At 40.6% G+C, this 27,262-nt stretch overlaps 1 protein-coding gene across 1 annotated transcript in view; it reads left to right on the top strand.

The window, feature by feature from the left end:
- LOC132397750 (amine oxidase [flavin-containing]-like) overlaps nucleotides 1-24,910 on the top strand; it is a 69,433-nt gene extending 44,523 nt beyond the window's left edge. Inside the window, exons 10-16 of the mRNA XM_059976514.1 lie at nucleotides 2,688-2,741; nucleotides 4,537-4,594; nucleotides 5,725-5,822; nucleotides 12,431-12,542; nucleotides 12,940-13,002; nucleotides 22,002-22,144; nucleotides 24,716-24,910. Coding sequence (XP_059832497.1) covers nucleotides 2,688-2,741; nucleotides 4,537-4,594; nucleotides 5,725-5,822; nucleotides 12,431-12,542; nucleotides 12,940-13,002; nucleotides 22,002-22,144; nucleotides 24,716-24,719 — 532 coding nt within the window. The 3' untranslated portion in view covers nucleotides 24,720-24,910. The remainder of the gene's footprint in view (nucleotides 1-2,687; nucleotides 2,742-4,536; nucleotides 4,595-5,724; nucleotides 5,823-12,430; nucleotides 12,543-12,939; nucleotides 13,003-22,001; nucleotides 22,145-24,715) is intronic.
- The last annotated feature ends 2,352 nt before the right edge of the window (nucleotides 24,911-27,262 follow it).

The following is a 27,262-nucleotide window of genomic DNA, read 5'->3' as shown; positions in this document are numbered from 1 at the left end:
TTTACTGCATGCCTGGTGTTAGGTGATCAGTTGTGCTGGCAATAAAGAAGTTTAGTCAAGAAACGGCACCATTTAGTTCCCATTCTGCCCAAAAATTACCCATAAATTTACCTGGAGTAGATCACAGTCAATCATTCCTGAGTGAAGCAGGACTGGGTATTTCCCTGCGCTGTACATGCTACTGTGCCTGGCAGTTTCCTGGTCTCAGCCACTCATCAGCAGAAAACACTATTTCTTAACCTCTGCGATATTTGTGAGTAATGTACACCAGCCTAAGATTGTACCACTTTATTATTTTTCAAGCAATGGTACCAGCAGAAGTCCTGGCTGATTCGTGTCGGAAGACATAGATTGAGATACAAGTGCTGGGGTTACGTGGATGGGGCTGTGAGAAATGTGGCGTCTTGTTCAGCATTTAGCTGTAGCAATGCTCATGCAATGATGCTAGTCAATGGTGACACTATTGCCAATCATCCATTGTAGCCACGACAACTAATAGGCTGCCACTCAGGATTGGTCAGGGGCCTTGAGCCAGTAGACTGTGACATCACTATTGCTGAAGAACATATTCCCACTGCTCCACATCCTACCTAGCTTTTCCAAAGAACATTGCGTTCAAAGCTCAGCTTTTCCAAGTCTCACTGAGGGAGGTGCCATGAACTCATGCTTGCACAGCTTTCTCTGTAGAGATCAAAATCAACTCATCTTTGAATCTTTATTTCCACCAGATCTGCAGCAGGCCTCTTCATGCCTCCTGGTCAGTCCTCACTGCTGCTTCAGGGAAGTCCATCGGAGGGCATACTTTTCCAGAAATAGCTTCATTTGTTTTAATTTTAGTGAGGAATGGCTGGCAATTCAAGCACTGCAACTTCCTACAAGTACAGGCAACCAATGACTGCACTCAAGTGTACACAAAAGCTCCCATGAAAAATCTGATTTATTTTCAGCGCCAGAAACCATTTCCTGTCTCAATACACAGCTGGTTATCAATCATTAGAAGAATTTCCACATGTTAGTGCCATGTCTGCAGGAAGAATGCAATATTTTCTTCCTGAGAGAATCTGCACTGCTAGTTATTTCCCAGAGCAATGGACCTTGGCAGAACAAGTGGTTCCCTCTTTCTGCCTGGCTCCTGGCAATAATGTAGAGCTGCTTAGTGTTAGTACGATGTAACCCATGTAAGGACCAGGATGACTGGGGAAAATCTTCCAAAACTGAGATGATGTTGCATGCATCAGTTCACAGACACACTGCATTGTCCATCCAGCGTGGTGTTCCAAGGCAGATTAGGCTACAGACTAGGGAACAGAGGTGGAGCCAGCTTCTACCAGCATCTTCTTAAGCAGACACTGCAGGTGTGCTGGCAAACAGGACGTCCCTCCTGGCACTTCGATCATCAACAAGTCCCTTTCATTAAAGCCGGGAGTTTGCTCTTTCTCAGTTGCAGCCTCTCTCACTCTCTTTCTCCACCAAGGCTGGTGTCTGTTACAGTGAAGGTGCCTTTAAAGGTTGCAGCCCTTTTCAGATTGGTGTGAAACAAGTTGTGTGAAGGTGCATTGAATTGAATGTATCTTGTTGAGAGCTGTTTTGGCATGTACTGTATACCTGGGTCTCTTCCATCCCAACACTGATTCAAGCATCTCTTTGTGTAAAATAAAAACATTACCAAGTATGTTTTCTTTTGTTATTTCAAACATAAACCAAGTAAATAGATCATAAATTAAGTCAAGATATGCAAGATAATAAATAGTAAAGGAACAAATAGATGAAAAAAAGGTTGAGTTGGAGTTTCTTAATTTTACTGTATAATATCTTTTGCACAAAATTCTGGTAAATTTCATCACTGCGCCTCCCAAAGTAGTTGGGTTGCTTTGCTATACTTGAGTAAAGCCAGTGAAAACCTAAAAATTTATTATATTTGCAACCTTCTTTTTGTAAGAACCTTTAGAGTGTACTCTTGTTTCTGTTGCTTACTACCTTGGGTTCACAAATCCAGGAAGAAGTCACTGCCTTTCCTTCTGGAACTGGGGACATGCAAATACAATAAGCCATTGATAAGAGATAATGAAAGGTTTATTATTCCAACTTTTGATGAAGCAATTCCAAATCCTGCACCTAAACATTTGAACCACCTTTAGTCTTAAATTTGTTGAATGCTCATTGCTTTATACAAGCCATTCATATAAATTTTACTCTAAATCCTTTAAAAACATAAAAAATCAGAATAAGAGTAGACAATATTAAGATTTCTCAGTCATTTAGTAAGAATAATGAGTAATTCTTTTCACTTTCCTGCCCTAATCTCATATCACCTGATTCATTTGATACCCATAAATCTGATTTTATCAGTTTGAAAGGACTCATTCACTGAGCATCTGCAACCAAACATTTAATGTATTTGCATAATAGTCATGTCCATCTTTAAAACTCTAAATGACTTCCCTTAACCTGAGTCTAGATGTTCTGGCTCAAAGAAACAAGGTCTATCATGTCAATCCTTCTCAAATTTTTGTTCTCTTAAACTGTTAACTCCATGGAAAAGCACAAACCATTCCTGAAGTTTAACAATCTCAGTGCAAAGAATAAGTTTCAGATTCCAGCACCTGCAGCTTCTCCTGTGAATCCCAGAGGACATCGACCAGGGACTGGATTATTAGTTATAATCGAGTGCTGCAATTTTTTTCTAGATTTATACTGGCACGAAAGGCTCGATTCTTGCTGAATCTCACCAAAGCAGAGAGGTGGGTGTTGTAATTTTTGATATAATATTATGTGAATTTATATATAAAGAAGTCAGAAACCAGCTGATGTGTAAAAAGTGGCATTACAGATTTCCTCTATTATTGCTTTATGGAGTCCCAACAAGTTTCAGTACATTTAGCACAATTCCCATGTAGAACTCTGCTTAGAGCCAAAAATGAGAGCATATAACCATACCAATGTGCTCTTCTTTTATTAAAATAGCTACCATTTTAAAATTGCTTTATTCCACAGTGGTTCTGTAAATTATAGAGAATTTAATTGATTGGCTCTTCAAATAACATTGCAAGTAGCATATCATTCTCTGGACTTGTAATTGAAACATTTATGACTAGTGTAACAAGCTGTTTTATCTTAAGTATATCAGACTATTATTCAAGGTCAGGGTCTGCCCATTTGTAGTTTGAAATTGGAATGAACTGAGGTATGAAAGCTTGTTCTTTATAAGACAAATGAGTAAAATGGTCCTCTGAAGTTGGGACTGGCTCACCTTTGCTTATCTGCCCAGTGAAAATTGCCACAAAATTGTCACTCTTTTGCAAGGATCTTTTGGCAAAAATAGAAATATTAAGCAGAGTTTAAAAGAATATTACCCAATTAAAATAAACTACAAAACATTACCTAGATCTATAACCTCATAAGTTTAATTTTCCACATAAATTTTCTCCAAATTTAATTACTTCTTCCTACCCTGCCCTTTCAGATCTTTTTCTTCCCCATGATACTCCGTTAACTACTTCAACCAGTATAGGTAGTAATGTTTTCTGTATCCCCAACTCAGTGTACAGAGGGAATGGTTGAAGTGAACTATAAACAAACTTAACTTGCAAATACTTCACTATGTATTGGGAAGCAAAACCCTCCAAACCATTGAGCATATCTACATGAAATGTTGGAGTAGAAAAGCTGCATCCATCATCAAAGGTCGTCAGCACCCAGATCATGCTCTCTTCTCACTGCTGCCACCAGGTAGAAGGTACAGGAACCACAGGATTCACACCACCAGGTTCAAGAGCAGTTACTATCCCTTAACAATCAGGCTCTTGAACAGAAGAGTGTAACTACACTCACTTTAGGTCTCCTTTATCTTGTTATTTCATAGTTGTTATTTATTGCTATTTACTTGTTATCTATATTTGCACAGTTTGTTTACAGTTTACAGTTCCTGATGTTTACGGTTTACAAATCCTTTTTACAGTTACCTTTCTATAGATTTGATAAGTATGCCCATAGAAAAGGAAGCTCAGTGTTGTATGTGGTGACATGCATGTACTCTGATAATAAATTCTACTTCGAATTTTTGAAGTTTGAACTTTGAACTATGTCTCTGTATGATAGAAGTAGAAAATCCCCAAGATATTCAGCAAGTCAGGCGGCATCTGTAGAGAGGAAAGCAGAGACAATATTTAAGGTCAATGACATTTCATAAGAATTGGAAAAGTGAGAAACACAGTATGTGTGTTTTACATTGCAGAAAAGAGAGAAGGGTGGTGGGAATTGGATTCAGACTAGCACTATCCAGTTGATGTTAGGAGAAAGCTTGTTAATCAGAACTGAACTGTTGGAGGTGTGATTTAATTTCTAATTTTTCTGAAGAAAAGTCTTTGACATCAAACATTAACACTGTTTCTCTCTCCACAGAAGCTGTCTGACCTGAGTACTCCCAATATTTTTTTTTGTTTTATTCCAGAATTCCAGTGTCTGTGGTATATTGTTCCTCAGTTTCAACCTAACTACATTTCAGATGAGATTTTTAAAGAAGTCTTTTTTTTTCAGGAAGAAAAAAATTTGCCAGATTTATGCACAAGTCCTGGGGACAGATGAAGCCCTACACGTAAGACCTTTGCCCTGAGATTCCATTGTAATAGCTTTTCATATTTTAGTAATGAAGCCTTCATTCAATGGAGAAAGACAATATGGAGCAAGCTGCAAATGGCACTCACGTCTCCTCAAACACTAATCTACTTGTCAGGTTGGCGATTCTTGAGTAAGTGCCAATAAAGGGGTGAAAGGAGTGGGTGGGGCAGGGGGCAACCCTCTATTGGCACTAGATTTCAGGGGTACTGTAACTTGGACTTGAACTTATGTTCCCTCTTGCTCCATGATGAACAATTTTAAATGTTTTTTTTACTTGCTAAGTGGGAGCAAATTTTCTAGCAGAAACATTAGAGTGAAATTGAGTCCTGTTTTGCTTAGGTCAACGTAGTCTGATTGAGTGGCCCTGAAATAGACATTGGGTTTCTCACTGGAAGGGTGTTAGGAATTCTTCAAATTGTGAGTAGAAGGTGCACTTATAAGGAGAAGGATTTGTTGAATTTTCTGCAGTTGATTCTCTGTTTTACTGAATGTATTGTGTCATGCTGTCAATCTTCCTGAATGAGCTCAGACAGTTAGTAATGACTCATGATCAGATCGTGCTATGATGGCTAAGCTTCACTCAGACATCAATCATTATCTATGGAAGACCCACATCACTACTTGATGAAGAGCACACTCTTCCCACACTCGCCACTGCAGTTCAGTTCAGTTCAGTAGTCTGTGTAAGTTTTCTGTGCAGAATTTCTGAGACACATCTTCCTCTTACAAAGTGTACTGCAAGTCCACTGCCCACAAAATGTCAATGTGGAATCCCTTATCATCAAAATTACTTCATACCCAATGCACTCTGAAAATTAAATAAGATGCAATCAGCATACCAGAAGCCTGGTTGGTGCCTCACATTACATACAACTTAGGGGAAATCCAGAAATCCATTGACACAAAGACTTGAACAGTTTCAACATTGGCTCTCTCTTTGCAAAATGGCCACTTTAGATCAATTGGTCCTTGGCTTTCAATAGATGATTTTTCAAAGGAGGTTGTTCTACAGACTCAGAAAAAAATTGAATACTAATATACAGCCGCTGATAAAACACTTTTGTTATTATTACATGCAATTTCTAGATGATTCTTTATTTTTGTCAGGCTGTTCATTATGAAGAAAAGGACTGGTGTGCAGAACAGTATTCAGGTGGCTGCTATACTGCATACTTCCCTCCTGGAACATTTGTTCAATTTGGCAGGTAAGCATATTATAATATTTGCTCATAATAGCTGCACAATAGAATAGACTGTTCCTCATGTCAGTATAATGGAGTCAACAGTATGCTTCAATCATAATGGACTTATACAGATGAATTCTTATCACATGTAATTCTTCCTGGCAGTTGTTGAAAGTGAACTGAACCATTCACAAAATTGGTATTATGTCTGCCCTATAGTTAGGTATTGTATTTCATATCCATGCCTTCCCTATTTCTCACTCTGTTATACCACATCTGATGATAACAACATCTCTTAGATATGCAGGAATGTCTTCTGATGAGGCAATAATTACCAGAAATGGACCTTCTCCAACTCCACTCCCTTGACCTCTTATTTGTTTCTGAGACCTGAATTACATATAACTGGTACCTGAAGGTCCTGATCAGATGCAAGTAACTTGTTTCCATAAAATCCTGGAATTTCATTTTAAGTTTAAGTGAAACCATATTAGTGTTCTCAGTCAGTATGACCCCAACATTGCAGCTGTAGTTGCACTTGATCAGTTACCTTGGACTGACCATATCATTCACAGACTCCAGTCTCTGAGCTCCATCACAGGAAGATTTCACAAAGCAGACAAAGACAAGCATACCTGCCTTTTTGTTGGTTATATAGAACAGTCTATGGCAATGTTCCACAACTCCTCCTGTGCTACGTTGACAACTGCATTGGTGCTTCTTCAGGTACCTATAATAAGCTCGTCAATTTCATCAACTTTGCCTCCAACTTCCACCCTGCCCTTAAATTCACTCGGTCCATTTCTAACACCTCTCTCCCTTTTCTTGATCGCTCTGTTTCCATCTCTGGAGACAAACTGTCTACTGACATCTTTTACAACCTTACCGACACCCACAACTATCTTGACCATCTCTCTTTCCACCTTGTCTCCTGTAAAAATGCCATTCCATATTCTCAGTTCCTCCGTCTCTGCCACATCTGTTCCCAGGATGAAGCATTCCTTTCCAGGACATCAGAGATGTCCTCCTTCTTCAAAGAGCAGTTTCCCTTCCTCTGCTATTGATACAGCCTTTGGCTGCATCTCCTCCATTTCCCACACATCGGTGCTCACCTTTACAAGGATGGAGTTCCCCTTGTGCTCAATTACCATCCCATGAGTTTCTGCATCCAACACATAATTCTCCATAACTTCCACCATCTTCAATGGGATTCCACCAACAAAATTACCTTTACCTCTCCCCACTCACCAAGTTCCATTTTCCACATGGATCACTCTCTCCATGATTCCCTTGACCATTTGTCTCTCCCTACTAATCTCCCTCCTGGCACATATCCCTGCAGGTGGCACAAATGTTACACATGCCCATTCACCTCCTCACTTATTCCTGTTCAGGGCCTCGAGCTGTCCTTCCAGGTGAAGTAACACTTCACCTGCAAATCTGCTCAGTTACTCATTGTATCTGGTGCTCCTGATACAACTTCATCTAAATTGCTGAGACCCGACCTAACTTGGGGGACTGCTTTGATGAGCACCTTTGTTCCATCTGCCCGAAGTGTATTTACCTGGTAACCAACAATTTTAATTCTCATCCCCATTCCCGTTCTGACATTTTAGAAACAGAGAAACACAGAGAACCTACAGCACAATACCGGCCCTTCAGCCCACGAAGTTGTGCCGAACATGTCCCTAGCTTAGAAATGACTAGGCTTACCTACAACCCTCTATTTTTCTAAGCTCGATATACCTATGAAAAAGCCTCTTTTTTTTGTAATTTGTTTTTTTATTGAGGTTCATCATTAAACAAACATTTCCATAAGATGTTTTTCAGACATTGTACATATATATCATATAATCATATATATCACAAAATCTCCACAAAGTATTTATCTGAGGTACACACTTATAGAAAAGAGTGGAAAGAAAGAACAAGCAAAAGGAAAGAACTATGTGCAAGTAGGGAGTGATCTTTTTTTTTACAACAGATTCATTGATTTGTGAGAATAAAATCAGGCCTATGAGGCATTATGTAGTTAAACCATTTTTCCCAGTATGAATCAAATTGTTCCAAATTGGATAAAATTCTCTTACGTTTGATTGGATTTAATAGCCCATTTACATTAAAAGAAATGAATTTTACCTTGTCCTTAGCCATCTGTATTTATCTGTCAATGTATCATTGTAATTAGAATAAAACTTAATCGATCTACTCCCTGAACAAATAAGAACCAAGAAACGCAAATAATAACAAAAACGGCAACGAACGTGTGATTCCAAGGCTGAGGTCTCTAGTAGATGGCACTGCGTTGAGCTAGAGGAAATATCTAGCTGTGGGGGATAACCCCTCCCACTCGTGAGTTGAGGGCCCCCTTTGCAGTATACATAAAAGTCAGTGAACAAATCCATTACACTGAAAAGATTTCCCTGTGTACTCCTCCTATATATATATATACCTATATATTCTCATTTGGCGGGGAAAAAGGAGTAAGTGAGCGAATAAAGAATAACAACTAAGTAATATAAAATCCACATTATAATAAGTATTTCTCGAGATAGGTATATCACCATGTACTTTTGCTTCCGTTTAGCTTCTCAACGTTTTTAAAGTTAGCCAAACCTTATGGCACTTCTGAAGTGGGGTGAGGACTGTCTTTGGGAAACTCTTGGTCTCTTCCTGATATATTTCTCTCAGCCTCCTCCCGTCTCCTGCCTTCTCGATTCTCGCACTATTTCCCAAGCAGAGTGGGATAATTCCTCAGCCAGGTTTTCCCTCGTTTTGGTCATGCTGATGGGCAACCCTCTGGCCTTCATGTCTGTAGTCACCTCTTCCACTGTTTGGTACGACCGTGTCCCATTGTCATAAAACACTCAAAATTTAGCAGGGTACAGTGTTTGAAATCTAATCTTATTTTGCTTTAGTACTCGCTTTACTTCAAAGTATTCTTTGAGTTTCTGCAGGACCACAGGAGGGGGCGGTAATTTTGGTCAAAATATACTAAGTTATCATCAAAAACGCTCTCTTTTCCCATAAAGATTTTTTCACTGGATTAAATTCCTTCCGCCTCTTCAGAAGATCATAGCTTATGTCTGGATTTAAAAAGACTCTTTTCCCTTTTATCATCAATGGCCCATTTCTCTTTTTAGCACCTTTAATAGCTGCCTTCAAGATCATTTCTTTATCTTGGTACCTTAAGCATTTTATCAAAATTGATTTTGGATTTTGATCTTGCTGAGGTTTTGATCTTAAAGCTCTGTGTGCTCTTTCAATTTAAATAACTTTACTTCCCGCTTCCATTTCCAAGATTTTCGGAATCCATTCTTGGAAGAATTTTATTGGATTTTCTCCCTCTATACCTTCTCTAAGACCAACAATTTTAATATTTCGTCTACTAGAGTTTTCAAGCGCATCTATTTTTTCTAACATCCATTTTCTTTCTGTTGTCCAGGCAAGATTATCGTCTTCTATCTTATCTATTCTTTCAGTGTTTTCTTCCATTTTTATAGACAATAGGTGCAGAAGTAGACCATTCGGCCCCTCGAGTCTGCACCGCCATTCTGAGATCATGGCTGATCATTCACTGTCAATACCCAGTCCCTGCCTTGTCCGCATATCCCTTGATTCCCCTATCCATCAGATATCTATCCAGCTCCATTTTTACTTCCATCTCTTTAACTTTATTATCCATTTTCTTTTGTTTTTCCACATTATCGAGTGTAATCTGCATCCTTCTTTTATCTGTTCTTATAGCTTTTAATTTATGCATCATATATATCAGGATATCTCTTGTGTCTCCTTTAATCTCCTCCTTTTCCTCTTCTTCTTCATTTATTTCTTCATCTGTGTTTCCCAGAGAATCTGATTCCTCTTCTGGTTCACTTCCAACCGTAGTTGGGATTTGTAGTTTTGTTAGTATCTGTTCATGCATATTTGTTTCTTCGCGCATGCGTTGTTCTTGCCGTTTCTTCTTAGAGACCGCCGACATTGCCACAACTTCCTGTCCCGCACCATCAGAAGTGCCATGCACTTCGCCGGGAGGAGATCCAACTTGAGTCCGAGGCTTCGCCGAGACGTTAGGCCTTTTTCCCCACCGACTTGCGCAGTTTTCAAAGTAGTAACTTACTTCTGTTTCGGTTTAGGAGCCATATCTAAAAATAATCCTGAGTTGCTTATAAATAATTTCTAGTAGGTATTTGTTAACTCTTCTTCACTTAAACCCTATTTCATTACTTTTTACGAGGGAGCTGGATTCCCAACATCTAGATCCTACGTCATCACGTGACGCCCCTATGTAGGAGGAGTACACGGGGAAATCTTTTCAGTGTAATGGATTTGTTCACTGACTTTTATGTATACTGCATTGGGGGCCCTCAACCCACAAGTAGGAGGGGTTATCCCCCACAGCTAGATATTTCCTCTAGCTCAACGCAATGTCATCTACTAGAGACCTCAGCCTTGGAATCACACGTTCGTTGCCGTTTTTGTTATTATTTGCGTTTCTTGGTTCTTATTTGTTCAGGGAGTAGATCGATTAAGTTTTATTCTAATTACAATGATACATTGACAGATAAATACAGATGGCTAAGGACAAGGTAAAATTCATTTCTTTTAATGTAAATGGGCTATTAAATCCAATCAAACGTAAGAGAATTTTATCCAATTTGGAACAATTTGATTCATACTGGGAAAAATGGTTTAACTACATAATGCCTCATAGGCCTGATTTTATTCTCACAAATCAATGAATCTGTTGTAAAAAAAAAGATCACTCCCTACTTGCACATAGTTCTTTCCTTTTGCTTGTTCTTTCTTTCCACTCTTTTCTATAAGTGTGTACCTCAGATAAATACTTTGTGGAGATTTTGTGATATATATGATTATATGATATATATGTACAATGTCTGAAAAACATCTTATGGAAATGTTTGTTTAATGATGAACCTCAATAAAAAAACAAATTACAAAAAAAAGAGGCTTTTTCATAGGTATATCGAGCTTAGAAAAATAGAGGGTTGTAGGTAAGCCTAGTCATTTCTAAGCTAGGGACATGTTCGGCACAACTTCGTGGGCTGAAGGGCCGGTATTGTGCTGTAGGTTCTCTGTGTTTCTCTGTTTCTAAAATGTCAGAACGGGAATGGGGATGAGAATTAAAATTGTTGGTTACCAGGTAAATACACTTCGGGCAGATGGAACAAAGGTGCTCATCAAAGCAGTCCCCCAAGTTAGGTCGGGTCTCAGCAATTTAGATGAAGTTGTATCAGGAGCACCAGATACAATGAGTAACTGAGCAGATTTGCAGGTGAAGTGTTACTTCACCTGGAAGGACAGCTCGAGGCCCTGAACAGGAATAAGTGAGGAGGTGAATGGGCATGTGTAACATTTGTGCCACCTGCAGGGATATGTGCCAGGAGGGAGATTAGTAGGGAGAGACAAATGGTCAAGGGAATCATGGAGAGAGTGATCCATGTGGAAAATGGAACTTGGTGAGTGGGGAGAGGTAAAGGTAATTTTGTTGGTGGAATCCCATTGAAGATGGTGGAAGTTATGGAGAATTATGTGTTGGATGCAGAAACTCATGGGATGGTAATTGAGCACAAGGGGAACTCCATCCTTGTAAAGGTGAGCACCGATGTGTGGGAAATGGAGGAGATGCAGCCAAAGGCTGTATCAATAGCAGAGGAAGGGAAACTGCTCTTTGAAGAAGGAGGACATCTCTGATGTCCTGGAAAGGAATGCTTCATCCTGGGAACAGATGTGGCAGAGACGGAGGAACTGAGAATATGGAATGGCATTTTTACAGGAGACAAGGTGGAAAGAGAGATGGTCAAGATAGTTGTGGGTGTCGGTAAGGTTGTAAAAGATGTCAGTAGACAGTTTGTCTCCAGAGATGGAAACAGAGCGATCAAGAAAAGGGAGAGAGGTGTTAGAAATGGACCGAGTGAATTTAAGGGCAGGGTGGAAGTTGGAGGCAAAGTTGATGAAATTGACGAGCTTATTATAGGTACCTGAAGAAGCACCAATGCAGTTGTCAACGTAGCACAGGAGGAGTTGTGGAACATTGCCATAGACTGTTCTATATAACCAACAAAAAGGCAGGTATGCTTGTCTTTGTCTGCTTTGTGAAATCTTCCTGTGATGGAGCTCAGAGACTGGAGTCTGTGAATGATATGGTCAGTCCAAGGTAACTGATCAAGTGCAACTACAGCTGCAATGTTGGGGTCATACTGACTGAGAACACTAATATGGTTTCACTTAAACTTAAAATGAAATTCCAGGATTTTATGGAAACAAGTTACTTGCATCTGATCAGGACCTTCAGGTACCAGTTATATGTAATTCAGGTCTCAGAAACAAATAAGAGGTCAAGGGAGTGGAGTTGGAGAAGGTCCATTTCTGGTAATTATTGCCTCATCAGAAGACATTCCTGCATATCTAAGAGATGTTGGTATCATCAGAGGACCCAGGGCTCCATAGCGGCCTGTTAGATTGACATCTTGATCAGCACTGGTTGCACAGAATTCAGTAATTGAGGTTGTGTTCAGAATCTGTCTTAATCAGGAGGTGAATACTAAGCATTAGATAAAGTGATTTGCTTTGATGGTTTAACTCACAACATTGCTTTCTATGTGCAGAGTTCTGCGAGAACCTTTTGGGAGACTCTACTTTGCTGGCACTGAAACAGCTACCAAGTGGAGTGGTTACATGGATGGAGCAGTACAGGCTGGGGAACGTGCTGCCAGAGAGGTAAACCAGAACAAACAGGAGTGAGACTTTAGATTAATGCCTTCCCCTTCCTCCCAACCATACATTGGTTCCCTTCATTCAAACCTCTGTACATTTCCCTGTTGTGGTTCATACCAACTAGAGTTTCTGGAATTGCCAGCCCACGCTAACTTCTTGGGTAGAGAGGAAGAAGGGTGTCTGATGATGGTGAAGTGAAGTACTAGATGTTCAAACTGTAGGGGATAGGCTTACTTAATGCTGACATTAAGTCAGTGGCATCTCTGTGTGCCAATACACAAAGACTGAGGCAGAGGGATTGTACTTTCGCCAAAGTGACACAATGAGGTCTGAATTCATGTTTGGTTCTAGTTGAACTACTGCTCAGTAATGTTCTCATTAAGCCTGTGTTCCATGGTAGGTGATGTGCGCAATGGGAATCATTCCAAAGGCTGCAATTTGGACTCCTGAGCCTGAAATTCAAGTAAGTGCTGAAAAGGCTAACCAAAAACTGTGCATTTCCAAATCAGTCTGACGACTGATTAATAAAACAGAGTTGGCATTTATTGGGTAATTTCTGTGAGAGCACAAGCAGGAGTGGAGAGTAGGAGTCCCATTACTTTATGCGGTGGACATAACAACACTTTCCCAAATGCAAATGCACACGGTTATCAAAAGTGCTGAAAAAAGTGAAAACAAAAAACAGGTCAGGCAGTATCTGTGCAGAAAGAAATAGAATTAATGATTCAGGTTCCAAGTTCAAAGTAAATTTATTATCAAAGTACATATATGTCACCATGTCCAACCCTGAGATTCATTTTCTAGCGGCCAGTCACGGTACACAATATAATCAATGAAAAACTGGGCACAACAGGACAAGCACCCAATACGCAAATATAAAAAGAAAAATGCAAACAAAATAATAATTAATAAATAGATAGATAGATAAATAAATAAATAACGAGAACCTGAGATGAGGTGTCCTTAAAAGTGAGTCCATTGATTGTGGGAACAGCTCAATGATAGGGCACGTGAAATCGAAAGAAGTTTCTGCTCTGGTTCAAGAGCCTATGTTTGAGGGATAATAACTGTTCCTGAACCTGGTGGTGTGGGTCCTGAGGCACCTGAACCTTCTTCCTAATGGCTGCAGCGAGAAGAGAACATGGCCTGGATGGTGAGGGTCCTTGATGATGGATGTTGCTTTCCTATGACAGCACTCCATCTAGATACGCTCAATGGTGGGGAGGGCTTTACGTGTGATGGACTGGGCCACATCCACTACTTTTTATAGGTTTTTCCATAGAAGGGCATTGTTGTTTCCATGTCAGGCTGTGATACGACCAGTCAATATATTCTCCACCATTTATTTGTAGAAGTTTGTCAAAGTTTTAGATGACATGACAAATCTTCGCAAACTTCTAAGAAAGTAGCAGTTCTGCCATGCTTTCTATGTAATGGCACTTATGAGCTGGACCCAAGACAGAATCTCTGAAATGATACCACCGAGAAATTTAAAGTTACTGACCCTCTTCACCTCTAATCCTCCAATGAAGACTGGTTCACGTTCCTCCAGTTTTCTCTTCCTAAAGTCAATAATCATCTCTTTAGTTTTTCTGACATTGAGCGAGAGTTTGTTGCTGTGGCACCACTCAGTCAGATTTTCAATCTCCCTCCTATATGCTGATGTGTCACCACTTCTGATTTGTCCAATGACAGTGGTGTGATCAGCAAACTTAGATATATGGCATTGGAGCTGTGCTTAGCCTCACAGTCTTACTTGTGTAGCAAGTAGAGCAGGGGGCTAAGCACATGGCCTTGTGATGCATCTGTGCTGATGGAGATTGTGGAGGAGATATTGTTGTCAATTCAAATTGACAGGGGTCTGCAAGTGAGGAAATTAAGGATCCAGTTGCACATGAAGGTATTGAGGCCAAAGTCTTGAAGCTTGTTGACAGTTTTAAGGGGATAATAGTATTGAATGCAAAGCTGTAGTCAATGAAGAGCATCCTGGTGTATGCATCCTCACTGTCCAGGTGTTCCAGGGTTAAGCGTAAAGCTGATGAAATGACATCTGCTGTTGATCTGTTGGGACAATAGGCAAAATGGAGTAGGTCTAAGTTGCTTCTCAGGCAGGAGTTATGTTTCATCACCAACCTGTCAAAGTACTTCATCACAGTGGATGTAAATGCTACTGGTTGAAAGTCATTGAGGCAGGTTACCATGTTCTTCTTAGACACTGATATAATTGAAGCCTGAATGAAATAGGTGAGTACCTCAAACTGCTGAAGCGAAAGATTAAAGATACCAGTGAACACTCCAGCTAGCTGATCAGCACAGGTGTTTATTGCTTGACTAGGTGCACCATCCGGACTGGATACTTTCTGTAGGTTCTCCCCCCTGAAAGATGCTCTCATGTCAGCCTCAGTGATTGAAATCAGAGGGTCATAGGGGGCTGTGGAAGTTTGTGAAGATGCCTCCATGCTTTGTTGGTCAAAGTGAGCATAAAAGACATTGAACTCATCGGGGAGCAAATTCTTGTTGCCACCTATGTCACTTGGTTTCACTTTGTAGGAGATGATAGCATTCAAGCCCTGCCACAGCTGTCAAGCATCCTTCAGTGATTCACATCTGGTCTGGAATTGCCATTTCACATGTGAGATCATTTTCCAGAGATTGTACCTGGACTTCTTGGTCTCCAGACCTGAATGCCACTGATCTGGCAGATTGTGGATCTTATGGTTCATCAGGTTAGAAAAGACTCTGTATTATTTATTTTTATAAAGTCCATGACAATCATGGTGTATTCATTCAGATCCTCTAATGGGTCCTTGAACATGACCCAGTCTACTGAATCAAAGAAATCCCAATAGCCACTCCTCAGCTTCCCAAGACCACCAACCAAGGTTGTCCTTATCTCTGGAGCCTTGCTCTTTAGCCTCTGCCTGTATGTAGGTAGGAATAGGACACCCAGGTGATCTGATCAGATATCCTGAACTGCAGTCTTGGCATAGAACAGTAGGCATTTCTAAACATATTGAAATAGTGCTCGAGTATTTTGGGATCCCTGGTGCTGCAGGTAATATGTTGATTAAAATTAGGCAGCGGCTTCTTCAAACAAGCCTGATCAAAGTCACTGACTATGATTTGAAAGGCATTTTAGGCTGTTTCTTGTTTGCTAATCACGGCATAAAAAGCATCGAGTGCTTGTTTAACATCTGCCTTTGACAGTATGTATACTTTGGTTAGGATCATGGAGAAGAACTCCCTTGGTAAATAGAATGGATGGCACTTAATCATCAGGTGGTGCAGGTCAAGGAAACGAGAGTATAACAAGTTTGCTGCATCTGATAAACCACAAAGAGTTTATCATGTATTACAAATCCCCACCTTTTGACTTCTCCATATCAGCAGTCTGGTCCATCCTGTCTATCAAGAAGCCCTTGGGTCTTACCAATGTATCCGACGAGTGGGGGGTGAACAAATCCGGGGTTCATGTGTCTCCATGAAACACAGAACACAGCAATTCCTTTTATCCAGCCAATGCTGCAATATTACCCATAGATCCTCAATCTTGTTCATCTGTGATTGTACATTTGCTAACAAGGTGCTGGGTACAGGGAGTTTCATTCCTCGGTGGTTCATTCTGCCTCTCCTTTGGACGTGGTGATAGAAGTGCCATATCTCCATGCTTGAGAGTTAAATCCACTGAGTCCTTCAGAAGTTTATGAAATCACTAGTTCATTCAGATGGCTCAAAAGTATATTACATTAAAGGGAAATTACAGGCTGAAGATTACAGTAAGAGTAATTCAGAACAATATTTAGGAGTTATGTAAACAGCCCGGAACACATTGCTATAGTTCACCAGTGCCATCTTGACACCTGGTTGATGGATTTTCAAGAGAAACCTTCACCTGATGAAAAGCCATCAGCCTGAAACATCAATGCTGGTCTACCTCTCCACAGATGCTGCCTGACCTGCTGAGTATTTCCATCATTTTCTGTTTTTATATATTTTCTTTAATATGCTCCTTACAATGCACCTCTTTCTTTGGTTTGTTTTTTTTTTGTTATCACTCAAAGATCATTGTGGACTTTAGTTGACTGCCAAGTAAAGCATTTTGGAACTTTTATAAATCTAGCTGTTCTTTCTTCTGCTGTTCTTCCCGCTTCAAAATGGGTTGATATAAGTGTGAATTGCAGGTAGCTTAAGTCTTAACACTGCCTCTATATTTTAATTATATATTATACTTATGAAGCTGTCTTCTGACGGGGATGTGTGTTCAGAAAATACGCAATAATGTTATGGTTCAATCCCTGAATCCTCTCACTTGCACTCCAGGAGAGCGGTCACATTGAACTTGCTGCTTCAATGGCAATGCAAATGAATAAACTGATGTGGTGAATGTGGAGTAATCTAAAAGCAAATGTTCTGTGTTGGAGCTCTTTAATGAGTCAGAGTCATCGAGCACAGGGGATGAGATGTTTGCAGACTTGAAGCAAATCAGGGTGGATAAATCCCCAGGGCCTGACAAGGTGTTCCCTCGGACCCTGTGGGAGACAAGTGCAGAAGTTGCAGGGGCCTCAGCAAAGATACTTAAAATGTCCTTAGTGGGGTGGGGTTCCAGAGGATTGGAGAATGGCTAATGTTAGTCTGCTGTTTAAGAAAGGCTCTAAAAATAAACCAGGAAACTATAAACTAGTGAGCCAGACATCAGTAGTGTGTGAGTTATTGGAGGGCATTCTATAAGACCAAATATATAGGTATTTGGATCAGCAGGGACATTAGGGATAGTCAGCATGTCTTTTGCATGGTAGGTCGTGTCTAACCAACCTTAGTTTATCACACACATCTGCTCTCACCACATCCTCCCACCACCCCACCAGTGATGGGTTCATCTTGTCCTCACCTATCACCCCACCAGCCTCCACATCCAGCACATAATTCTCCATAACCTCCATCATCTCCATTGGGATCCCACCATCCTTCTCTTCACTTTCTGCTTCTGCTGGATCATTCCCTACTTGACTCCCTTGTCCACTTGTCCCTCCCCACTGATCTCCCTCCTGGTACTTATCCTTGCAAGCGGAACATGTGCTACACCTGCCGTGCACCTTCTCCCTCACATCATTCAGGCCCCAAACAGTCCTTCCAGGTGAGGTGATATTTCACCTGTGAGTCTGTTGGAATCATCTACTGTATCTGGTGCTCCAGTGTGCCTTCTTGTATAGCGGTGAAACCCAACATAGATTGGGAGACCGCTTCGCCAAGCATCTACATTCCGTCCGCCAGAAAAAGCGGGATCTCCCAGTGGCCACACATTTTAATTCCACTTCTCATTCCTATTTCAACATGTCAGTCCACGGCCTTCTCTACTATCGCGATCAGACAACACTCAGGTTCGAGGAACGACATTTTATATTCTGTCTGGGTAGCCTCCAACCTGATGGCATGAACATTGATTTCTTGAACTTCTGGTAATGCACCCCCCCCCCACTCTTTCACCATTTGCTATTCCCATTTCCTTCTCTCACCTTACTTATCTCCTTACCTGGCCTTCATCTCCCTCTGGTGCTCCTCCCCCTTTTTCTTCCTTCTATCCTCTCCTATCAGATCCTCCCCATCTCCAGCCCTGTATCTCTTTCACCAATCAACTTCCCAGCTCTTTAGTTCACCCTTCACCCTCCCGGTTTCACCCATCACCTTCATTTCTTCCTCCCCTCCCCCCACCTTACTCTGACTCCTCATTGTTTTGTTTCTCCAGTCCTGATGAAGGGCCTCAGCCAGAAACATCGACTGTACTCTTTCCCTTAGACGCTGCCTGGCCTGTTGAGATCAATGTGAATACACACTGTGTCTGTACTACTTGGAGTTTTTTGAGGAGGTTATCAGGAAAGCTGATGAAAGCAAGGCAGTGGATGTTGTCTATATGGATTTAGCAAGGCCTTTGACAAGTTCACACAGAGAAGGCTGGTCAAGAAACTTTGTTGCTAGGCATTCAGAATGAGGTAGTAAATTGGATTAGACATTGGCTTCACGGGAGAAACCAGACAGTGGTAGTAGACGGTTGCATGGTTGTTTCTCTGACTGTGGCTAGTGGTGTGCCACAGAGTTCACCTGTATAGATGTGGATGATAGTGTGGTTAACTGAATCAGCAAATTGTGGATAACACCTAGATTGGGGGCTATAGTGAACAGTGAAGAAGACTACCAAAGCTCGCAGCGAGATCTGGACCAGCTAGTAAAATGGCTGGTGGAATTTAATGCAGATAAGTGTTAAGTGTTGCACCTTGGGAGGACAAAGCAGGATAGGTCTTACATGGTGGGAGGTCAGGCACTGAGGAGTGCGGTAGAGCAGAGGGGTATCAGAAGACAAACCATAATTCCCTTGAAAATGGTGTCACAGGTAGATTGGGTCATAAAGAAAGCTTTTGGCACATTGGCCTTCATTAATCAAAGTAGTAAATACAGGAGTCGGGATGTTATGTTGACATTGTATAAGATACTGACAAATCCTAATTTTGAGTATTGTCTCTTCCCTACAGGAAAGAGGTAAATAAGATTGAAAGAGTACATAGCAAATTTACAAGAATGTTGCTAGGACTTGAGGAACTGAGTTATAAAGCAAGGTTAGATAGATTAGCACTTTATTCCTAGAACATAGAAGATTGAAGGGAGATTTGATAGAGGTGTACAAAATTATTGGGGTTATAGATAGGGTAAATACAAGTAGGCTTTTTCCATTGAGGTCCGGTGAGACTAGAACTAGAAGTCATGTGTTAAGGGTGAAAGATGAAATGTTTAAGAGGTCTATGAGAGGGAACTTCTACACTCAGAGGTTGGTGAGAGTGTGGAATGAACTGCCAGCGGAAATAGTAGATGCAGCTTCAATTTCAACATTTTGGAGAAATTTGGATGGGTACATGGATGGGTGGGCTATGGTTCCAGTGCAGACTGATGAAATTAGACAGTTTAATAATTTGGCATGGACCAGATGGGTTGAAAGGCCTGTTTGTGTGCTGTAGTGATCCATGACTCTCTGAGTCCATGCTGATCATCAGGCAATCATTTCATTTTATACCCCTTATATTCCTGTCAGCTTGCCCAGATCCTATCACTATTGCTACACCCACTTTGGAGCAGGGGAAATTTGCAATGGCAGGTTAACAAACCAACCCACATCAATTTGTCAAGGGTGAGAAAACCAAAGCATCTGGAGGAACCAAATGCTGTCACAGGGGAAATCTTGCTAACTTAACACATCACAGCACCAGAAGATTGAACCTCTATCTATGATTACAATCAAGCACACACCAAATTAGCTTAAGGTACAGTATTCATTTCTCTCTCACTGTGTTGCACATTCAAGCCTTTATGACCCAGCATTCCACTCCCACTGACATTCATTGCAAAACTGGGAAATTAGGAATTAGTTAAAACTTGCTATATTCTTGTAAATTCAAAGGCCCTGTGAAATTAGAGCAGGACAGAGGTTGGTAATGCTCTGCTGAGTGGGTCCCCCAACGCCAAAAAAAAAATTCTAACATTAACAAAATTTGGGAGTGCAATAGAATACCCTCCAATTGAGTGAAGTACATCCTCAGTAATTTGAATAGTATTGAAGTCAAAGAGGTATGCTTGATTTCCTTCATCCTAAACAGTCAAGCCAAGTCAACTTTTATTGTCATTTTGACCATAACTGTTGGTACAGTGCATAGTAAAAATAAGACAGTGTTTTTCAGGACCATGGTGTTACATGACACAGTACAAAAAACTAGACTGAACTACGTAATAAAAAAAACACAGAGAAAGCTACACTAGACTACAGACCTACACTGGACTGCATAAAGTGCACAAAAACAGTGCAGGCATTGCAATAAATAATAAACAGGACAGTGGGGCAAGGTGTCAGTCCAGGCTTCGGGTATTGAGGAGTCTGATAGCTTGGGGGAAGAAACTGTTACATAGTCTGGTCATGAGAGCCAGAATGCTTTGGAGCCTTTTCCCAGAAGGCAGGAGGGAGAAAAGATTGTATGACGGGTGCATGGGGTCCTTCATAATGCTGTTTCCTTTGCGGATGCAGCGTGTAGTGTAAATGTCCATGATGGCAGGAAGATGATCTTCTCAGCTGACCTCACTATCTGCTGCAGGGTCTTGCGATCCGAGATGGTGCAATTTCCAAACCAGGCAGTGATGCAGCTGCTCAGGATGCTCTCAATACAACCCCTGTAGAATGTGATGAGGATGGGGGGTGGGAGATGGACTTCCCTCAGCCTTCGCAAAAAGTAGAGACACTGCTGGGCTTTCTTTGCTGTGGAGCTGGTGTTGAGGGATCAGGTGAGATTCTCTGTCAGGTGAACACCAAGAAATTTGGTGCTCTTTACGATCTCTACCGAGGAGCTGTCGATGTTCAGCAGGGAGTGGTCGCTCTGTGCCCTCCTGAAGTCAACAACCATCTCTTTTGTTTTGTTCACATTAAAAGACAGGTTGTTGGCTCTGCACCAGTCCGTTAGCCATTGCACCTCCTCTCTGTAACCTGACTCGTTCTTGCTGATGAGACCCACCACGGTCGTGTCATCGGCGAACTTGATGATGTGGTTCGAGCTGTGTGTTGCAGCACAGTCGTGGGTCAGCAGAGTGAACAGCAGTGGACTGACCACACAACCCATTCACCTCCTCTATCACAAATGCAGTGTAATTGTATTGTGCGTCATCTATAAAATCCACTGTGCTTATTCATCTGAACTACTTCACAGCATCTCCCAAGCCATTGACCTCAACCACTAAGAAGGACAATGATAACGCTGTCACCTGCAGGTTTACCTCCATTCTGGTTTGGAAATATATTCATTGGTGCTGGCCTAAGCCCTGGACTCCTTCCCTAGCAGCACTGTAGGACTATTTTCACTGGAAAGACTTGTCTTTTTAAGACCGTGTCTCAGCACCAGTCCTCAAGGCCTTTTATGGATGGGCAACAAATGCTGGCATTGTCAGCAATATCCAAATCCATAAAATGAATTTTTAAATGTTCCAAGAGCAAGCAGACCTTTCTTTCGATCTTAGCAACATTCTTTTTCATAGCCAATATCCCAAGGAATGAATTATCTGTTCATATTTTATACAGTAGATCGGAATGATAAGAAGCCTTCGGATTGAAAGCAAACTTAGAAAGGCCGCATACGGTGAGTGGCAGAGAAGTTGAGCTTTAGGGTTATAGATCTGGCACAGAGTACAGTGACCACACTTAGAAATTAATCCACTAAGTAATGTTTTTTGAAAAGTCTTACATATGTGAAATGTACTTGAATAATGTTAAGACTTTGGTAATATAATTTTATTATGTTAGTAGTTTGCTTTGATACTTTATGTAAAGAAATATACCAATGAGATGACAATGAGTGTTGGAACTTATTGTAATAGAAGAACAATCAGACCTAGTTGCTGATCAGGGAGGATAATAGTTTTTTCACTGTTTACATGCAGGAAGTTCCAAGTCAACCATTCACCACGACTCTGTGGATGCGACACTTACCCTCCGTGCCAGTATTCTTGCAGCTGCTCGGCTTTTCCACTTGCCTGACCGTAGTTATTGTGGTCATAGCCAGAAAAATGTGTTTGCATAGAGGGTGAGAAATCACATTGTAATTGTCAAGTGAAGAGAAACCTGTTGTTACCAGGATTACCTAATAAAACGTATCAATGATGCCAAGCTTTGAGCTCCTCAAGAGAAACTATGGGAACAGAAGTACGTCGTTAAACCTGACCCTGTTCGGCTATTCAAACATTTGGCTGATCTGGAACCCAAGTCCTCCTTTACAGTGCAGTTGGTGAAATGAATGTTAAATTTTAAATTGACAATTGACTTAGCATCTTTTTTTTATTTCTAGCAGACATCTTTTACCAGTGTTTGTTTTGTGGAAACTTTTCCCAACTTTGATTCTGAATATTTGGCTCTAATAATTTGACAATAGTTTAAACAAAAAACTCTCTAGCAGCTTTACCACCTTCTTTCTCCTATGATATCTTGAAAAATTCAATCAAATCACCACTTATTCTTCAAAACTCTCAGGAATAGACACCCCGTTTGTATAGGGTTTATTGCTATCTCAAGTCAATGCAGCATTTCCACTAACAACTTTCCCTCAGGTGGAGGTTTGACAGCCCCAAATACTGGGGGTGTACTTTAACTGAAGTTTTGTATAACTTAAGCATAACTTTTACCTTCTTGTAATCTGAATATAATGACTAACTTTCCATTAGACTTTTTGATCATATTCAGCACCTGCCTATTTTAATTATCAGTGCACAAGAATCCCCAAGTTTTTTTTATGTCACTTCAAGCCTTTCAGTATTTACAAACTGCATGGTTCTGTTCATTTTAGGTCTAAAATTGATGGCCTCTCATATGATTACATAGAAATCGATTTGACACAGCTTAGCTTATTTATCGATGAGTATCACCAATCCTCAGGTTTGCCAGTTGTCTAGCAATCCGTCATATTTTCCCTTTGAATTTAATATTATCCCAAAGTTCTCTGATAAGCCATGGTTTGGTTGCTCATCCTCAAGTATTTTTACAGTAGTCAAAATGGATAACATTTGAGAACCGGTGTACGTTCCTTACATGTTAACTATTGCCATCGCTATTAATTCTTTCAAGGAAGTTCCTCACCCAATCATAGTGAACTCACTCCTTACACCTTTGCAAATGCCTTTCTTCAAATGCAAGACCCTAGATTTGGATTGAATTACTTTACTTTCCTTCTAAATGAAAATTTCTCTCATGTTATGTCCAATGTTTCCTAATGGACCCAAACTAAAAAACTGATTAATTAGGCTTTTGACCTCTTTCTTGCCAGTCCTGATGAAAGGTTTCATCCCAAAATATTAACTTACTAATTTCCTTCTGTATATGTTGCCTGACCTGCCATATTCCTCCAATACCTTTTTGTGTGTTGCTTCAGATTTCCAGCATCGACAGACTCTTTCTTGTATTCATGCAATTAATTATCTCTTCCTCATTGCACACTGACCAGTCCAGGATAGTTGTTTCATAGGTGCACCGCTCCACATATTAGTTTACATAAGTCAAACCTGCACCAACTTCAATCTTCATTAAGTTAACTGCCCACTTCCTTTTGCATTTTGCATGACCTTTCTTATGTTGAACATTTTTGGGGATTTTGCTCTATCCTCAATCATCTTTAGCTATAACCTTATCATATCTGTCGAAACCTATTTGTGTCATTATTTTTTACATCTTGCAATGAATGTGTCATGTATTTAGATATAGGATCTTCCGATTTTATTTTTAACCTTTATGGAGATTGCAACAACTTTATTTTATACTATTGATCCACTTGTCTTATTTCCTTGTTTTATGCCTGAACTCTATTTGTTAATGCACTTTTGCTCAGAGTTCAAAGTTTATTTATTATCGAAGTATGTATACTGTATATTACACAATCTTGGGAGTTGGCTCCTTAGAGGAAGCCACAAAACAAATAAATCCCAAAAGTACCTATTTTTTTTTTAAAAAAGACCATCAAACACCCAGTGCACAGAGAGAAAAAATCATGCAAACAAATTTCCTTACTGATGTGATCTTGTAATTCTTACCCTAATTACTTACCTCCGCTCCTTCCTCATTTCTCTTTTGCAGTTCCATCCACTCATCCACCTTCCTTGTGATGACTTTCCCCTCCCCATTTTTGGATTAAAGCCTGACTTATTTCCTTAGTTATTCAGTTCACTAGAATTTTGTTCTCAGGAGAGATCCAGGTACAGTCCTTTCCAACAGAACAGCTTCTCTTTACCCCCCCCCACCCCCGACCCCAGTGACCCACTCTCCCAGTTAGACATTCATCTAAAGCTGACAGTGACTGTGCACCAATTCATCATTACATTGGAAAGGCTGGGTCTCGTTCTTCTGTCAAGCACATGGAAGGAGATCAGTTAGGACTCAGTGACACTAGTTGGAAGAAGCATCTCTCTGTACTTCATGTGAGCACTGCATCAGGTCCTTCATTGTCTACACTCACATGTGAAAATCACATGTGATGGTTTTAACAAAACTAGCAAGGAAAACTTTCTGGAAGAATTAAATATTTCTACTACTGAGTGTTGATAAGTAAAATTCTTGCTTCAGTTGTCTTCTTTTTCCTTCAGATTTTCTGATAACTTAATTCTCCAATCAGGTAACTGGATTTGAGTCAACATGTCATCAATAGCAGGACGGCTAAGCTGACTATTGAATGGAAACTTCCAATGGAGATGGTGACCTGTCCTGCAAATCCATCCACAGTGTGCAGTTTTGTGTGAATACTGATGACGTCTGCCACCATTTTCAACACTACCTCTCCACATCAGACCTCCTTTGATGTTGGGTGTTTTAAAACATATATACATTTTGGATCGCTAATGTCTTTCTGAAAGAGATACACATTTTGTAGATCAAAAGTGTTGCATCGTTGTTAGATTTAAAAAAAATAAAGTTTTGCCCCACTGTGCCTTTGATGTAATGGATCATATTTCTTTCCATAGCTTTCAAAAGGGATCTGGTTAGTTTTCACTCTCTACCATGTTACCTCCATACTGGGAACCAGGGACTCCGCAGTTATTACTTGTCATACATCTCCTCTCTATGCCGTAAGAAATTTGAATTCACTCAACAATACAATGGGCATCTTGCTAGCACTGGTTTGCAATTGTTGAAATGAGAGAATCGCCACGAGTGTATGAGGTCACTTGCCTCCAGTCACCAGGGTGGTAGTCTTGAAACTAATGGAACATACACTTGGGGTTCTCCTCTTCCTGACTTCCAGCTTGTTGTGGAGTTGACAGAGGCTTCCCACTATATAGAATCAAAATACTGGAAATAATCTGCAGGTCAGGCAGCATCCATGGAAAGAAAAGTGGAATTAAATTTTAAGGTCTTTGGAAGGGTACAAGAGCTGAAGCATTTAACTCCATTTCTATTCCCATCAATGCTCCTCATCTGAGTGTTTCTTGCATTTTTTAATTCACATCTCCAGCTTCTTCAGTTTCCTGATTTTAATTTATAACTGTCTGAATTCTTCCATTGGACACCCCCCCTCCCTGACCCTCAGTACAGAGAGCAACCAAATGATGATAATTCTGTCTAACCACAGTCAACATTTTGTTAAACTTACAATGAAGCTGTATCAGGGACAAAAAGAAGAGCTGATCTGTTCCTGTTCATTTTGTTTGTGTCTCAGAACATTGCTGAAAAACACTTTTAAATGGATGAACTCTACTGTGCTGGTAGTTCAGTTGCTTATATCCAATTTATAGTCATAAAGTCAGAGAAACAGGCCCTTTGGCCCATCTAGTCCATGCCAAACTATGTAAACTGCCTACCCCCATCAACCTATAACCCTCCATACCCCTATCATCCATGTACCTATCTAAACTTCTCTTAAACATTGAAATCGAGCTTGCATGCACCACTTGTGCTGGCAGCTCATTCCACAATCTCACAGCCCTCTGAATGAAGACGTTTTCCCTCATGTATGCACCTTTTACCCTTAACCCATGACCTCTAGTTATGGAAAAAGCCTGATACGTTTACTCTATCTAAATGCTTCATAATTTTGTACAATTCTGTCAAATCTTCCCTCAATCTTGTACATTCCATGGAAGAAAGTCCTAACCTATTAAATCTTTCCTTATAGCTCAGTCCCAATAACACCACTGAAACTTTTTTCTGTACTCTTTCAATCTTATTTACATATTTTCAGTAGGTCAATGACAAAAACTGCACATGATGCTCCAAATTAGGCCTCACCAACATCTTATACAATTCCAACATAATATCCCATTTCCTATACTTGACACTTTATGAAGGCCAACGTGTCAAACGCTGTCTACATACACTGCCACTTTCAATGAATTATGGACCTGTATTCTCACTGTTCTATCGCACTCCTCAGTGCCCTACTACTTATGTGTCAGACCGATCCTGGTTGGCCCTTCCACAGTGCAACACCACCCTCTTGTCTGCATTAAATTCCACCTGCCATTTTTCAGCCCATTTATGCAGCTGAACATCTCTGATAGTCTTCTTTGCTGTCCACTACACCACAAGTTTAGTGTCATCCGCAAATTTGCTGATCCAATTAACCACATTATCATCCAAGACAAACAACAACAGACCCAGCAAAGATCCCTGTGGCACTCTATTAGTCACAGGCCTCTAGTCAGTGAGGCAACTATCTACTATCACTCTTTGACTTCTCCCACAAAGCCAGTGTCTAATCCAGTTTACTACCTTATCTTGAATGCGGAACAACTGAACCTTCTTGACCAACCTCCCATGTGGAAACTTGTCAAATACCTTGCTAAAGTCCATGTAGATCAATATCCACTGCCTTGACTTCATCAACTTTCCTGGTAACTTCTTCAAAAAATTCTATGCATTTGGCTAGACATGACCAATCATGCACAAAGCCATGCTGACTATCCCTAATCAGTCCATGTCTATCCAAATACTCACATATTGGTCCCTTAGAAAACCTTTCAATACTTTCCTGCTACTAATGTCAGGCTCACCTGCCTATAATTTCCTGGTTTATTTTTAGTGCCTTTGTTAAAACAGCAGAACAACATTGGCTGTCCTCCAATCCTCCGGTAGCTCACCTGTCACTAAGTATCTATGCTAGGTCCATTGCAATTTCTGCACTTGCCTCCCACAGGGTCTGAAGGATCACCTTGTCAGGGCCTGG

The sequence above is a fragment of the Hypanus sabinus genome, chromosome 8 (genome assembly GCF_030144855.1).
Source record: "Hypanus sabinus isolate sHypSab1 chromosome 8, sHypSab1.hap1, whole genome shotgun sequence".
NCBI lineage: Eukaryota > Metazoa > Chordata > Chondrichthyes > Myliobatiformes > Dasyatidae > Hypanus > Hypanus sabinus.
Note: the sequence above shows the minus strand (reverse complement) of the source record. Positions and strands in the feature narration are given on the sequence as shown.